At 40.6% G+C, this 16,164-nt stretch overlaps 1 protein-coding gene across 1 annotated transcript; it reads right to left on the minus strand.

The window, feature by feature from the left end:
- Positions 1–2,311: 2,311 nt before the first annotated feature.
- Positions 2,312–10,565, minus strand: nes (nestin). The gene is made up of 4 exons (XM_008430833.2): positions 9,568–10,565; positions 7,520–7,644; positions 6,500–6,573; positions 2,312–5,921 (listed from the first exon to the last, which is right to left on the minus strand). The coding sequence occupies exons 1-4, from the start codon at positions 10,396–10,398 to the stop codon at positions 2,851–2,853; spliced, it is 4,101 nt and encodes a 1,366-aa protein (XP_008429055.1). The 5' UTR covers positions 10,399–10,565; the 3' UTR covers positions 2,312–2,850.
- Positions 10,566–16,164: the final 5,599 nt, after the last annotated feature.

The following is a 16,164-nucleotide window of genomic DNA, read 5'->3' on the forward strand; positions in this document are numbered from 1 at the left end:
ATACCGTTATTCAATACCTTACGGGAAACTAATTTTAGCAGAATGGCCCAGTTAAAGTTAGTGAATTGTTCTACATTGACATAATATGTCTACTATGTAAAAAAACTAAAGAAAATTCACTTTACCGTAATTTGTTGCTGCAACATGCATGGTTAGGGTTCACTGCTTATTAATAAAGACTGTCTAATGTAGAGAGCCTGGGCCTTTTCCATTGGAGCCCTTTAGAAAAACATTTGCAGCACTGGCAGTGTGTGAGAACCAGGTGTAGGAACACACTGCAAGGCCACCTTCACATTATCCCTTCCTGTAAATTTTCTCCTCTCTTGTCATAAAAATCTAAGAGTAATTGAATGCAACAAATAAGATGAATATTTATTTATTTATTCAGTTTTATGTTCTCCTCTATGTTCCCCTTAAATTTTCAGAGCTGAGCAGCTATAAAGATGGGAAAGTCTACCTCTCTGGCTGTTCCATCAATCAGCAATGACATCATAAATAAATCAATGGGATGGATGGCAGATGGCCTTCAGAGGACAACCTACAACAATGAGATAAAACAGGCTCAGGTCTTTCTTTATGGACACCCTCCCCCATGTTCTCCACAGACCAACATCCATTGGTTATGACTAAACTAATGGATGCTGGCCTTGGAGACCAAATGTTTTCTTTATTTGCTGACCTTTTATATTTCAGGAGATTAGATGCTTTTAGAATTGATATATTGTGACAAAGGGCCTGGGAAGATGATTACAAGGCCAGAAGTTATAATATAGGATCAGTCGATACCACACGACTGGACTCCATGTAAAGACCAATAATAATAAAAAAAAAAAACTTGCTTTAGATGTTCATACACATGGGTAAAATTCCCCCAGAACATGTCCTGATTGTGTACATGTCTCAAACACAATAATCCTTAATTAGCGGCTGCGCCAAGTTTCGCTGTAATTTGGGAGCTTGTTAGTGAAATCTTGGCATGTGGCAAACACGTGTTGTTGACGATCAGATAAACACTCAGAAGCAAAGTTTTATGTGAAGTTGCCAAGAAATGTGATTACTGTAGCCATGAAATCAAACACCCATGAAGATTTATAAATTGTGCCAAATGTTGTAATGCCTCAGCCAGATAATAAACACGTCCATATTTAAAAAGAAATAATTACTCCCTTGGTGGGCTCTAGGTTAATAGGATGCCAAGTTGGTTATTGTTTTTCTTTTCTGCAGAAATTAGGTTTCTGATTCTCATTAGAATTTAACGAGACCTTCAGCTTACATTTCAGTAAGTTATAACTTTGTTGTGTCGTGTTTTGGGGGATAGATAGCACTATTGATTAGTGGTCAACACCACCTAGCAAGCCAGACAGCTGTCGTAACAAGATTCCAGGACTTCAGCATTGTCCGTGAATACAACCATCTGTGGTTTCCTTCCTCACTGAATCCCCCACCAGGAAGATTTGGTCAGCAAAGAGGCGAGCTTCTACTAAAATAGCCGCCATTGTTGAGCAAACTGACTAATGAAAGACGTGGGGGATGTGAAGGGGTGGGGTGGGGCGTGGACAAGATGAGGTCACACATTGTTCTCGCTTTAGTTCTTTTTGCACAGCCATCTCCTGGGAAGCCTGAATGCCTGTGGAAGACTCTGGTGCAGCTTTGTTGACTCTGCTGCCGTAAGGTCAGTTAACCTGGTAAGTTGCCAAGTCCACAAACATACAGAAAAACACCCACAGAGCTTCACAGCTTTCCAGAGGGCAAACCCCAAAGGGAGGCTAGATGGATGCTGCTGGAAACATGTGAACAGTTTGGTTCTTGACCTTCTGTTAACGATGCAACTGTTGTCTGAGTCTAAGATAAATGTTCATAGTTGTAGAAGTCTGCCCCAATAATTACTGAACAAATTATTTTACAATATACTTTTTATATTTATAAAAATATACAAATGTTAATGTTCTGATTGATGGCCTTTTGCAGTTTTGTATTTATTTGTACAAAAAGATTTTTCTCTAACAAGTACAAAGTTATACTGTTAGTGTTTGGCGGTTGTTCCATGGTAGATATGGTAGATGCATAAACAAGAAAGTTCTGAGATTTTTAAAAGTTTGAGGTTTTGCATGTTAAATACTTGATAATTCTTTATTTAAAAAGTTGTCATATTCCAGTAGTTCCATTAAAAAAGATACAATATATATTTACGTATGACAATGCCAAAAGCTGCATCAGTTAGAACTGCAACACGTTTGATGAAACTCTGTTTGAAACAATGATTTAAAAGCCTGAATGCTCCATGCAGACAAATAACACAAGAAACAAAGCATTATGAGTCTACACTTTATTTTCTACTTTGAGATTACCACAGCTATAATAAACTTTTACAATGAGAAGGAAAACCAATCGCTCATTCTTTCTACATGAGGAACACATGCAAAGACAACTAATTTGCAAGCTAATGAATTTGAAATTGTTGTCACAATGCAATGGCAGCTCTACAGGGAATCCTAACCTGCTGGTCTTATTGATTTCTATTAAACAGCAAAATCAGAAAAAGTACTGATCAATAACTGTTTTGACTTTCAAATGATACTCTGTTCTATTTTCATGCTCTTCTCACATGCAGACTTATAATCTTCTCAACATGCATTCTACGAGGGTAGAACAATTTAGACATCAGGATAAAAGGAAATGCTAGACAACTGCCTCCAATTAAGGTAGTAAGAGTTGGCACGGTGGTTGTTTATTCTCTAAGAAATGCACAAAGGCAACTTTGGTTTTCGGATGCAACAAATAAAACCACAATATACCCTTGACAATTTCTTTTTGGATCTATGAGCTGATTTGACTGTAACATTCACTTCTTTAGGCTGTTTCCTCTCCAGATGACCAAGATTCAGCCTCAACATCTGATTCCTCAGAATGGACCATCTCACCCTCAACTACATTTTTATAAAACACCTTCTTCACTTCGGCATTCCCCTGTTTCTGTTCTTTTGTTGGATCCAGGCCAGACGGGTCAATATCCACCTTGGAGTTCCCATTAACTACCTTTGGGTTCTCCAAGTTCCCCCAATCCCTGTTGTCAGCAAATCCTTGATTATGATTGGTTTGCTCAGCAGATTCATTACAGGCATTGTTTGGTGTGTAAGTGGCACCGGTCTCCAAAGAGGACACCCAGAAGTCATTCTTTCCATCAGAGGTGAAGGGACGATGGAAACTGCTATCTTTTACATCCTTCACTTTAAAAATGTCGTTTTCATTCAGGGCACTGTCAACGGAAACTTCAACAGGCTCTTCCTCATGTATGATTATTTCGTCCGATATTTCGTGAAGGTTATCATTCTTTAGATCGTGTTTGATCTGGTCACTCATTTCAGATTCCCTTGTTGTGTTTTCTGGGTTTTCCCATTCAGTTGTTTCTCCTTCCTCAAAAAACTTGTGAAAGTCCTCAGCATCCTCAGTGGGATGTTCTTGGGATACATTTGATCTTTCCTCAGGAAGCACCTCGGTGTTCTCAGTGGGAGCATCAACATCTTGTGGAGGATTTGAATCTGCTGTTACCAGTAACACAGAGCTTGGAGCTTCTATGATGTTGCTGTCTTCCATATCCGACCTGCTGAGGAAATCTTTCAATTCAGAGTGGTTTTCAGTTGCATCAACATGAGACACCAGATTGTGCTCATCGTAGTCCTCTCTTGTCTCTGGGTTATCTACAGCTTCTTGATCAATAGGATGGACGTCCTCTTCAGTCAGCTTGTTTGTTGAATTTATCTCAACACATGATTCACTAAAATGTTGCCTCTTTAACGCCACATCTTCAACTATAGTGGAAGACACCTGTTCATAATTCACACTCATTTCAGACTCAGAGGAATCTATGTCTTCTGTTAACTTTTCAGTTCCTTTTTGCTCATTCACAAGCTGAGTGTTTGTTGAAGATATTTCAACAGATGGATTACTGAACAGTTGCATCTCTGAAGCATCTCTTGTAATTGTAGTAACTGGTTCAGATTCAGATTTAATGATCTCACTGGAAGAACCTCCTGCTGCTTTTTCAGTCTCTTCTTGTTCTTTCACTTCCTCCTCAGTCAGAGTGCTTGCCAACTGTATCTCAGGAGATGAATCACTGAAAAATTGCCTTCCTAAACTCTTGCTTATAACTGCAGTGGTCAATGCAGACTCATAGTTTTCACTCTCACAGGTAGATGTGTTACCTGTATTTTCTTGTTCATTAATTTCCTTGATGGATTTTTGATCCATTTCTAAGATATCTTCTCTGACCTGCTCATGTCCAAAATGAGCACTGTAACTATCTGTTGACAAATTTTCTAACTCTTGTTCCACTAGTCTGTCTGTCTCCAGTTCCTCATCATAGTCTATATTGGCTCCAGTAAGTTCTTCTGTTTCCTCTTCTGAATGTCCCTCAACACCACTCATCACCATTTCTTCAACCTTTTCAGCATCTTTCAGAAGTATATCATACTCACTTACTTTTTCACCCTGATCAGCATCCCTATCTTCAACATGAGTGTATCCCATGTTATAGTCATCATCCACTGTCTCCTCTTCCACTTCCTCACACAGATCTTCCATGGTTCCAAATGTCTTTGGCTTGCCGTCAGTCCATGTTCCGCTTCCTGCCTCTCCAGCTTTCTTTTCCTGTTCACCTTCACTGGACTCACTTTCGTCAATGTGCGACGCTTGAGTGTTGGCGTCAGTGTCATCGCTTTTGTATCGGATCAGGGGTCGAGTATCAGCAAGAGTGTTATCCTGAGCGTAGCTGTCACTCTCCAGCTCTGTCCTCCAAGACACAGAGACATTCTGAGAGTCGTCTTCATCCCCTCCGTCTTCTTTGTCAGGAGGTGGAACATGCTCCAGCTCCCATACAGCATGGTGTCCTTCACCTACCTGTGGCAATACAAAGTCCATGTTGCCTTCTTGACCAACCTTTCTGTTCTCCTCTGGATCTTTTGTTGATATGTCGTCCTCTGGCTCAGCATGTTGCTTGTTCCCTTCATTTTCTACACCATTATCTATCCTTTCACTGACCTTCCTCTCTATTACACTGTCCCATGTATCCATCTCTTCCCCATCAGGATACAACTTGTCCTCATCATCCTTTCCATTAACGTCCACAGTGGAACTGCTACTTTCTTGTCTCATAACAACTGCATCAACATTCGAAATGCTTTCATCATTTCTGTTAAAAGCACTTTCAAGGGGCTCACATTCAGATTCAGGACTACTTGGTCTGGATTCAAAGGTTGGTTCAAGCATCGCTTCAGTCTCTGAATCTGAAGTCTCATCTTGAACATGCTCTGCCTTTGTCGACCCATCAGCTTGAGCCCTTAGGTGTTCTACATTTTCTTCTTCAGTTTCCCCTTCAAAGGGCAGATCCTTCAATAGTTCATCTGAGAAATTACATGGTAGCTCTGTTATTCTGACATCACATGATGTGGGGCTGAGTGCTGTGAACTGCTGGTTGCCAGCTTTCTCATTTAAAGGTTCCTCCCTGCTGAGACCTAACACTGCTGTATGGCTGACAACTGACTCAATGACTCTTTCTACCACTGTTTTATCTTCATCCTCAGACATGTTGTCGAATGCCTCTTTCTCATTAGGAGGTGATAAAGGCTCAGCATAGGTGACTTTTTCATGAACTTCCTCTGGCCTAAAGTTTTCAGCTGCTCCATTCTGAACTATTTTTGGATAGGGGCTTTCTACAGTTGCAGACTTTGCTGCAGCTGTTTCTGCAAGTTTGCTTGAAGTCTTTGGGGGTTCTCTTAAAGCTGCAGATCTTCTGCTCAAGAATTGTGTTGCAGTTACTGTGGACCCTGTTCTGCCTTGGCCAGATGAGGGGTAGGTAGTCTTGAGGCTAGCAGACGGCTGGATCGGGTAATTCTTTTTAACCCCATAGGGACTCAGAACTGCATCTGTGGCGGAGAGAAGTCATGAATAAACAATGAACCAAGCTGCTGGGATAAAAATGGCTTGTACAAATGCTTTTAGAAAAAAAAAATTTAATTAAACAAAGCTAATTAATTGGAAAATTCTGTCAAATATGGTATGATATCTGATACCACCACAGAACTCTGTCTAATGAGTTAGATACAGTCTGCCTCACCAAACCATCATTAAAATCTATGTTCTGAAGTGGGTCTGGACACTAATGGGGAGATATCGATCGTCATTTCCTTTCATTGATGACCAGGCTACGGGAAGGGATCCCATATGGCTCAATATTCATTGGGGTCTGGTTGGCTTGTGTTACAGGACCCAAAGTGCCTACGTCAGCCCCTTTCACCAAGCCCCTCCATTCCAAAGCTCCTGTGCAACTAATGAGATTACAAACTGTGTTGTGTACCTAGTATGAGCTTCTACTTGGACTAAATGAAGTTATTGTCTCTAAAAACAAGAGGTATTCTTCTTCTCTTTTTTATCTGACATAGGTTACTGCAGCAGCAAAATTACTTCATGTTCCTTATGTACGCTTAATGTTTTCATCAATTACCTCTAACTGAAACGCTTCTTGGCTTATTCAACAAAACTGCATCTCTTCCAAGGCCCTCACCATCCAGCAAAGCTCTGTGGAGGTAACAGCATGAGAAAATATTACAGTCATACGCAAATAACAATGCTTATGCATTAAAAAAGTGAAAGGCAGCATAATGCTACACACTGAACAGTGGGAAGAGGAAAAGTGCAAAGAGACTTTAGCTGCTTTCCAGCAGGAGCTCCACACTGAGGTCCGTTGTTATGGTAATGAGGAAAGGCCCCGCCACCAAGGAGCCATCTGCACAAGCCTCTGCCATCAATTCCTTTCTCACACACACACACACACACATACAGAATGAGGGGGCACTTGGGAGCACACAACTGACGGCTGATATTGCAAGCAGCTCATGCAGCACTAATACCCATGTTTCCATTCACACACGTGGATTCCAGCACAAGCCCTTATAATTAGCTGCATTGATCTAATTTGATCAAAATGTTGCGCATCGCTGCTAACCTGCAGCTCATGATAACAACAGATCCACAAGCAATAAATGATACAGAGGTTTGTCCTTCAGTAATGACCTCTCCTCTCCCTCCCCTGTGCTGATACTCTAGACTCCCAAAGCTCATAGATCGGCCACATCTCTCAAGAAGAGGGTGAGGGTCAATACTTTGAGGAGGGGGAGAACGAGTGAGAAGGCTCTGCTTCATAAAGGATACGTTACTCTGTTCAAAGCAGCAGAGGCTGCAGTAACAATGAAACGACCTTAGGTTCAGACGGCCACTCTCGCCTCAGACAGCTTTTTGTTTGTCTGTTCTCATAGTGATGGATGGTTATTGATTTATTCTGAGCAGCAGCCTAGATGTGTTTAACTAATAGAGTAAACTGAAGTTATAAAATTTGACATACTTTACTGTCCTATTTTCATTGCTTTATATAGACACCCAGTGCCCTCAACTTGCAGAGGCTTTTAATGTTTTAAGCCATGAATGCTTTAGGAAGCCAGAGGCCTCTGCTTTTAGTGCTGCATACCTGTATGTTGAAACTTCCAGGCCCAGAGACATTTTCATCTGCATCAGGCTGTGGTTCTCCTGAAGGAGGTGGTCTATCTGCTGGCCCAACTCCACTTTTTCCACCTCCAGCTCCTCTAAGTGTTCCTGCCAAAACAGGGAGTCAAACAGGAAAGGGAAGCAGTTAGAGTAGGCATGATAACCTCTTTGTTCTTCTATTTTTACTCTTTGCTCAACTCTTGCTAAAAGATAACAGAGGTTACTTAAAAAAAAGACAACACTTAGATCTTATAACTTATATATAACTATGACCTTTATCTATCCAGGTAAAATCATTGTGAAGATTGATAAGCTGATCTATTTTTTCTGGGAAGACTTTTGATGACAGTCATTCTGGAACACAGTGGGGAAAAACCTAGAAAGACTTCATCTTTGTATGCTGAGATCTCATAAGTGACCAGAGCAAATCCCAACAATCACAATCCATAAACATGAGGCTCCAAGTTGCTTTCAAACAAAATCTTTTAATTCTACTAAAATGTAAAACGGAGATGCTGAGTGAAAGAAGATTTTGAACCCAAAGTGAATACTTTAGAGGAGCTACATTAAATCTTTGCATTAAATATATGCATGAAAAATGTTTTAGATTAATATTTGCATCACTAACAAGTGTTTAATTAATAAGTAAAGCTCTTCAGACTTTGTCAAGTCAGAAGACATTAACACGCAACAGCAGACAAGTCTAAACTCCATCTGCTAATTAAGAAGAATTCACATTAGGCTGTGTTTTCTCACTTTATTTTCTCAGCCAGGAATGACTCATTGTACTTCCCTCTAGAGGCCTTCTCAGATAGAAACAACCCAGTTCCACAATTTTCTGAATGCAAAAACTCAAAGCAGCACTCGTTCTATCCTGAATTAATTAAAACTATATGTAAAAGCTGAATGACTATCCATCCATCCATTTTCTTTACACCCTTGTCCCTTGGTGGGGTCRGGAGGGTTGCTGGTGCCCATCTCCAGCTAACGTTCCGGGCGAGAGGCGGGGTCACCCTGGACGGGTCGCCAGTCTGCCGCAGGGCAACCCAGAGACACACAGGACAAACAACCATGCACACACACACACACCTAGGGACAATTTAGACCAGGGGTGGGCAATCCTGGTCCTTGAGGGCCAGTGTCCAGCAACTCTTAGATGTCTCCCTGGTCCAACACACTTGAATCCAACAGCTGAATCAGGTTCTCCAGTGTCCTGCTAACGGCCTCATTATTTGACTTAGGTGTGTTGAAGTAGAGATGCACCTAAAGGTCGCAGGAGACCGGTCCTCCAGGCCTGGAGTTGCCCAGCCCTGATTTAGACAGACCAATTAATCTAACAGTCATGTTTTTGGGCTGTGGGAGGAAACTGGAGTACCTGGAGAAAACCCACGCATGCACAGGGAGAACATGCAAACTTCATGCAGAAAGACCCGGGCCGGGAATCGAACCCAGTACCTTCTTGCTGCAAGGCAACAGCTCTACCAACTGCACCACTGTGCAGCCCGGCTGAATGACTAGTCATATTAATTTCATTTCAGTAAATGGTAAAATGCTTTTTCGTGATTATTTTTAAATCCAAACAGCAACAGAAATGAGAAAACTTAAGAACATTTTGTGGAATCTTATAAATAAGTTAAATTCACAACATTTAGCTTTTGTATTCTGAAATACTTTTTTCCTTTACATAAAAATTACCCCTGGATCAGTACTTATGTGTTTTTGCATCTATGCTCTGTAAATGTTTTTTTTCAAGCAGTGGTAAACGATTGCTCATGGTGACCCAGGTTCTAGTCCTGCTGGAGGTTTCTTCTTGTAAAAGGGGCATTTCACTTTCCACTGTCGCTACATGCTTGTCCAGGAGATTGATGCAAGTCAGAGAGTCCATTGGAATAACTTGACTGCATTACTTAATAACTAAACAATACTAATTGTGGATGCTAAATTGAGTTTTCTTAGGTTTGAAAAAAAAATTATTAAAGATCCAAGATGTAATGTGAGAATTTTCCATCCAAACCAGAGCAGACTACTCACCCCGAGCTCCTGGATCTCCTGACAGTGTTCGTCTCTGCGCTGTGCTACAGTCTTCTCCAGATGTAGCCTGACGTCCTGAGCTGAAGCCATCTCCTTCTCCAAGGTCTGAAGTTTCAGCTGGCTCTCGCGTTTCTCCAAGCAAACTTGACTCAAACGACTCCTGGCCTGATCAAGCGACTCCTCCAGCTGAGCTAACTGGCCCTGGTAGGCCTCTGAGGCCTCCTGCCAAGCTCTGGTCGCCCTCTGGGAAAACTCATGCCCCATCTTGAGGAGGTCTGGCGTCTGTTTGCTTCTGTGAATCTGGTTTGGAAGCATTTCGGCTCTGGATTGGGACAGAGTGGCCTCCAGGTGGGCCACATCTTCTTCGTGGGTTTGAATTAGGAATTTCATTTCATGTTCCAGCTGGTTGACCTTCTCCCTGAGCCAGATCTGTGCTCTCTGCTCATCTTCCAGCTCCTTCCTGCTTTGCTCCATCTTTGTCTTCGCCAGCATTTTGGTCTCAGCTTCCATCTGTCTCTGAATCTCTAGGGCTTGAATCTCCTCAGTCAGTTTCTGAACTTCCACCTCTGTGAGGACCCTCTCCCTCCAGGCGGCATCCACTTCCAGTCTCGCCTGTCTCAGCTCCTCCTCTAAGCCCCTCCTGCGTGTCAGGGTCCCCTGATTGTTGTGCCTCAAAACTTTGATCTCATTTGCAAGCATTTCATTTTCCTCCTCTAGACATTTGACCCGACTAAGGTAGGTTTCAAGGCGTCTGTTCAGGTTCAGCATCTGTTGCTTCTCCTCACCAAGGTGGTTTGGATGAAAGATTTTATGCACTCCGTGGAGCTCCATGTTAGTTTAGAAAAAGGATATTTCAGAACCTGAGGTTTCTCTCAGAAGTAAAGGGATTATGATTTGGCAGCCGGCTCTATCTCGTCGTTCCAAGCCTGAGTCAGCGTGTGGGGTTTCCTTGTTTGTGAGGGAGCCTCCCGTGAAGTCTGGTGGAGTGACTGCCAGCAAAATAGATGTCTCTTTCATACTGGGTTTAATGAAGGGGCCGGGCGCATGGACACCAGGGGAGGAGTAAAAAGGGTGGGAGGAGACTGTAACTGTGGAGAGAGAGGGGAGCTAACAAGAGGAAGGATACAGAGGGAGAGAGGGAACTGAGGCAGGATATCGGAGATGGGATGGAGGGTTGTAATAAGAAGAGTGGATTAGATGGAAAGGGCAGACAGAGGCCATAATGTAATTTACAATATTAACTCCTTCCTAACTCAGTTCTATGTTGTGATATGCATGATTATGCCCAAAGCCACACATTGTAGTCTTTGGTATTCATGTCTCACCTTCTGTCACTGATGAATTAAGAGCTAAATGTTTAGTGTGTGGCTTTAAAAACAAACAAAAAAAAAAAAGCTTGACTCAATTTGTTGAAGGTTTGACAAAATGGGGACCAGTGTGGAGATAACTGTTTCTTAAAGCATGGCGGTGGGTAAAATGTAAGGCATATAGTACCATTTTATTGCACAAACAAGTAATGTTGCCTTCAGTTGCTATGAAAGTGTTGTTTATATCAAAAACTACTTAAAGGAAATTTGACTTTGCACCATAGACACCTTGAAATGGACTTCTGTCTCTTTAAGAACCTCCTACCCTTTCTGACATTCCCCCTTCAGCACATCATTACAACAATACTTGTTCTTGCCTGTCTAACCCTTCCACCAGGTGTTTGCTTATTGCTGCTGCCACTAGTCTGGGGGAGACATGGGGAAGTGATGCTCGATGGGTCTGGAGCTCGGCTTGGAGACTGAAGCTCCTGGGTGGAGCTTCGGGTAGATAGGTGGTGCGTTGCTGGAGCAGGCAGAATACCAGGAGTATTAGGGGTGCAAACAGATTCATGCATATGTTTTTCAGCTAAAAGCAGAAGGGTTTTTATGTGACAGGCTTGCCTCAGACGAAATAACCACTTCTTCTACATAATGCTCTTTTGCTTAAGTTCAGTGGTTTTTTTAGGTGGTTTTTCAACAGTATGGTTTTTAAATGCCCTATTTTCATCTTATGGGTTATTTTATGAAACGTACTCTGTTCTGTTCTCACCACAAGCTTCTCATTCCACCTTTGTTTTTGTTAGGGTCACTTGTCTTTTAAACAGGAGAGATTGCTTCTTTGGTCTTAATCATTAATTAAATTTCACATTCACAACTCCCCAAATAACCTGGATTGTCAAGGCAAACAAACAAGCATTAAAGCTGATGAACTTTGTGAATGCATCCTTAGACACTTGCTGAAACAGAAACATTAATAAACATCAATATTTGTCCACCCACTGAAAATTCATCAACTGATGCATCTGGATATCTATTCAGTGATGTTCCTGGAATCGTTTGGTGTTTCAGGTCTTTAAACTCCATACATCCTCATCATTAGAGTCATGACCTCGCATAGAGGGTCAGTGTTGGTCAATTTGTTTCTCTAACAGCAGAAAGGTTATGATTTTTAATTGGACTTTGCTCTTTCAATGTGTAGTTTGCATGTTGTTTAAGTATTTAGTGGATTTATCAGTGACGTTTATGGAATCATTTGGTGTTTCAACATCATAAACCCTCATGTCACAATATCTGATTGAAGACAGGTGACAGGGATGTGGTTGGAGAAGTGAAATTTGAGGTCCAGCAACAGCTTCAAGTCTCCAGCCCATGCCAGAATGGCTGCCGATGACATTTTAACTGGGACTGTCTGCTCCTCAGCTTTGAGTCGAGGGTTTTCCAGTAAGAACAGAAAAGCTTTGCCCATACATGTTTAGCAGATCTGAGTACATCTACTAAACATAACTGCTTTCCGTTTACTGGAAGAGTTGCTGTAGACAACAAAGGTTCAAGTGAAAATAGTAATGACTTACGGTGAGAAAGACAGAAAAAAAGGAAGTTGAATTAGTTGAGTGCACAAGCATGCAAAAGCAACCACTAATTTTCTGTTTATCATTGTTTGTATGTAAATTTCACAGAAATTAGTTAATATTCAAGGTATTTTAGAATCTTTGATTCATGCATATGTTTTTCAGCTAAAAGCAGAAGGGTTTTTGCAATAGCCGTGTTACAGGCTTGCCTCAGATGAAATAACCATTTCTACATAATGCTCTTCTGCTTAAGTTCAGTGGTTTTTCAGTTTAGAAGACAGATCATTTTTAAAAGTAAGACAAGAGATGGCAGATGAAGACATTCAGTACGCTTCAGTCGTCTTCAAGAATAAGAAACAACCACAATCAAAAAGTAAGTTATAAATATTTTACTCACACATTAAAGAAAACAGAACAACTTATTATTGGCTTGTTTTGTCAGTTTTTTTTACTAGGTAATTATTAGTTGTAATATGGATAAATGCCCCAGATACCTTCTTTTAAGATGTAAAGTATTAGTTGAAAAGAATAAGTCTCTCAAATTACTAAATTTGAGAGCTGATCCAGATGCTGCTGCTCGTGTTCTGACTAAAACCAGGAAGTTAGAGCACATAACACCAGTTTTAAAGTCCTTACACTGGCTCCCTGTAGCTCAAAGAATAGACTTTAAAATACTGCTGTTAGTTTATAAATCACTGAACGGTTTAGCACCACAATACATTAAAGATCTGTTATTGCTGTACCAACCGTCTAGACCTCTCAGGTCTTCTGGTTCTGGTTCTGCTCTGCATCCCCAGAACCAGAACCAAACATGGAGAAGCAGCATTCAGCTTCTATGCACCACAAATTTGGAACAAACTTCCAGAAAACTGTAAACAGCTGAAACACTGGATGCCTTTAAATCTCAAATTAAAACCCACCTGTTTAGAGTTGCTTGTGGCTAAATTAGGGTTTTGATGTCTTAGGTTTGAGAATCCATGTAAGATGTCGCTCTACTAAAACTCTGTTCGAGATGTTTTATCTTTACTTTTAATGTTTTTATCTTTTTATCTTTTTTAATCTTTTCAAAATCTCTCTCACTGTTTATTCTATTATTTTTATTTTAATTATGTAAAGCACTTTGAAGTGCCTTGCTGCTGAAATGTGCTATACAAATAAAATTTGATTGATTGATAAATTAACTAACATGAAAACAACCATTTGAGGATGTTTGAGTCAATCAGAACTTCACTTTTTTAAAGCCAATGATTGTTACAACATTCCACAGAGAGTCAGACGTGTCTGAGTACGTTTAAAGTTAACTAATAAAAATTACTTAAAATGTAAAGAATCCTTCACAGATATCCAAGTTATAAATCCTCTCTAATTACTCTAGTAACTCATAAACTCTGTATTCTCTTCATATAGAATTTAGGTAAAATATTGGTTTCCATATTTTTCCATCTGATGATCCGTCCATGACTATAACTATACAAGTAGGAATACAAGGATTATCTTAGGATTTAGGTCATGATTCAAAAATTCCTTTTTGGGCAATAAATTAATTTTACTTGGAGAAATATGCCAAATAATACAGAGAGGATTGCAGCAAGGAGAAACTCTAGATGGCAACTGGACTCCTCTTGCTTCTTGAACAAGAGTAGACCTCTTATTTCTTGGAGCAAAAAGAGATTGTTACTTATTTTCATTTCAATAATTGCAGGTCCAAAGAAGGAGGAAACTATTTACGATGAAGTAAAGATACAAAACGAAACACTTCAGGAGTCTTCTGACTCAAAAGGTAAGTTGTAAAACGTTTATTTTCTGTTACATAGGTTCTCAAAATGCCAGTCCTTGCTTGCTGGTATCCTAAAGTGACAGATCTGTCTCTGCACACACGTTTTTCATGTCCATATCAGGATTCTGTAAAGCTTGATTGAATGGTAAGGAGGTAACAGAGCCATGGTTGGAGACAGAAGAACTCTGGCTAAAATACAGTCACTGTTCGACAATTTGTTCCATTCCATGCACAAAGATGTTACTGAACTAGAAAGCTGTGACAGACTAATGCAATGTTGCACAAAGGAGGGTTACAACTAGAGATGTGCCGATCAGGTTTTTTTCTGCCGATTCCGATCACCGATACCCATCACATAATTATTATTTTTATATCATAAACACTACCGGTTACATTATGTGGAAAAAGGAACCATGAATACACCTTAATTTAGACAAAAACTTGTTTTTAATAACTTTTTCCAAGAAACAAATAAAACAGGCATTGTGCAAATTGTACTGCTATTGATACCATCTTTAACAGACTGAAAACATATGAAGGCTCTGAAGAGGCTAAATAATGCAAAGGGCCAAAATAAAACATCAACGTTGCCAAAAAAATTCAAGTATTAAACTTAACATTAAAAGGGAAATACAGGTTCCATTACAATAAACAACCCTGAGTTACTGAATGAAAACTTCCTGTTAGCATGGCGGCTAGCTGATTACTGCTAGTTCTGAGTGGCTGTTTCTGACTGAGCGGAGTAATTATGCAGAACAAGGAGGAGATCGATTCTTTTTTTCAGAGATTATCTGTCTCATGTTAAGACAGTGAAAGTTTTAATACGTATGTAAAATGTATTTTTTAGGTTAGATGCTGCAGCTTTAAGCAGAGGTTTGGTGTGAGAGTCACTACCAGGTGGAGCAGAAGCAGCGCTCCGTCTGTGAAATATTACTACCTGTAGGGGGTAGCAGCGGTTTAACTGCAACAATAGAACCAGCGTCTTACATCGCAGCTTGAAGACTTAAATAATTTTGCGGGTTATTTGTTTAGCTTTCTGACTGTCATGCTAATCCAGGTGAGTGTTTGTAGCTGTGCGCTGCTTTACCTGCTATCTGATCCTCCATATGTCTTTTTTACTGCAGTGAGCCTCGATGTAGCCAAACTCCGTCAAGTATGGCATTGTTTTTATACCATATTAGATTCGTTGTGTTGATGCATTTTGACATGCTTCAATTTTCCACCGCAACACACAAACTTTCCCAGTCACTCAGTGCGTTATAGTTCATCATCGCTTAGGATTTGTTTCTGTGCGTTTGCGCAGTGAAGGAAAGAGGAGACCAGCTGCACAAGCAGGCTGCGAAATGAGATGCAGGTGATCAGTTTGTGTGATCGGCAACAAGAGACCGTGATCGGCGATCACCAATCATACACTTTTTCATGGAAATGGGCCGATTATGATTGGTGGCCGATCGATCGGCACACCTCTAGTTACACCAACTTTATCTTAGCAGCTAATTGACCTTAACTACATAGCAGCTGGACTGAGAGTGAAGCCAACCTTTCTGACAAGAATTACACTGTCTGTCTGAAACAACAGAGATCAACGAATAAACATTTGGACTGACCAATATAAATATTATCAGAGCTAATATTTTACCACAAAGAGATCTGAACATGCTTTTGTCTTTGCGACAGTATTCATCAAGGCTCCACTGAGCTCCACTGACGTTCTGCTCATTCCAGGTTTTCTTCATGCTTTCTATTTGCTCTGTGAGGTTTTTCTTCTCTGTCTGCAGCTCCTGGTTTATCTTTTTAACCTGATCAAGTTCTGTTGTCAGGTTGTTTTTTTGTTGTGTCAGGTTGACATTTTCCTGCAGTAAAGCTGTTTGGTTGATTTCCAGCTGGTTCAGTTTGCTCTTGTAAAGAAATGCAACTGCAAGGCATCAAGATGTTACATGTTACA

The sequence above is a fragment of the Poecilia reticulata genome, linkage group LG16 (genome assembly GCF_000633615.1).
Source record: "Poecilia reticulata strain Guanapo linkage group LG16, Guppy_female_1.0+MT, whole genome shotgun sequence".
NCBI lineage: Eukaryota > Metazoa > Chordata > Actinopteri > Cyprinodontiformes > Poeciliidae > Poecilia > Poecilia reticulata.

Coding starts and splice junctions, on each gene's coding strand:
- nes (XM_008430833.2), bottom strand. CDS start 10,398: ATGGAGCTCCACGGAGTGCATAAAATCTTTCATCCAAACCACCTTGGT. Junction 7,645..9,567: donor AGGAGATCCAGGAGCTCGGG/GTGAGTAGTCTG, acceptor CTGTTTTGGCAG/GAACACTTAGAGGAGCTGGA. Junction 6,574..7,519: donor CTGGAAGTTTCAACATACAG/GTATGCAGCACT, acceptor TTACCTCCACAG/AGCTTTGCTGGATGGTGAGG.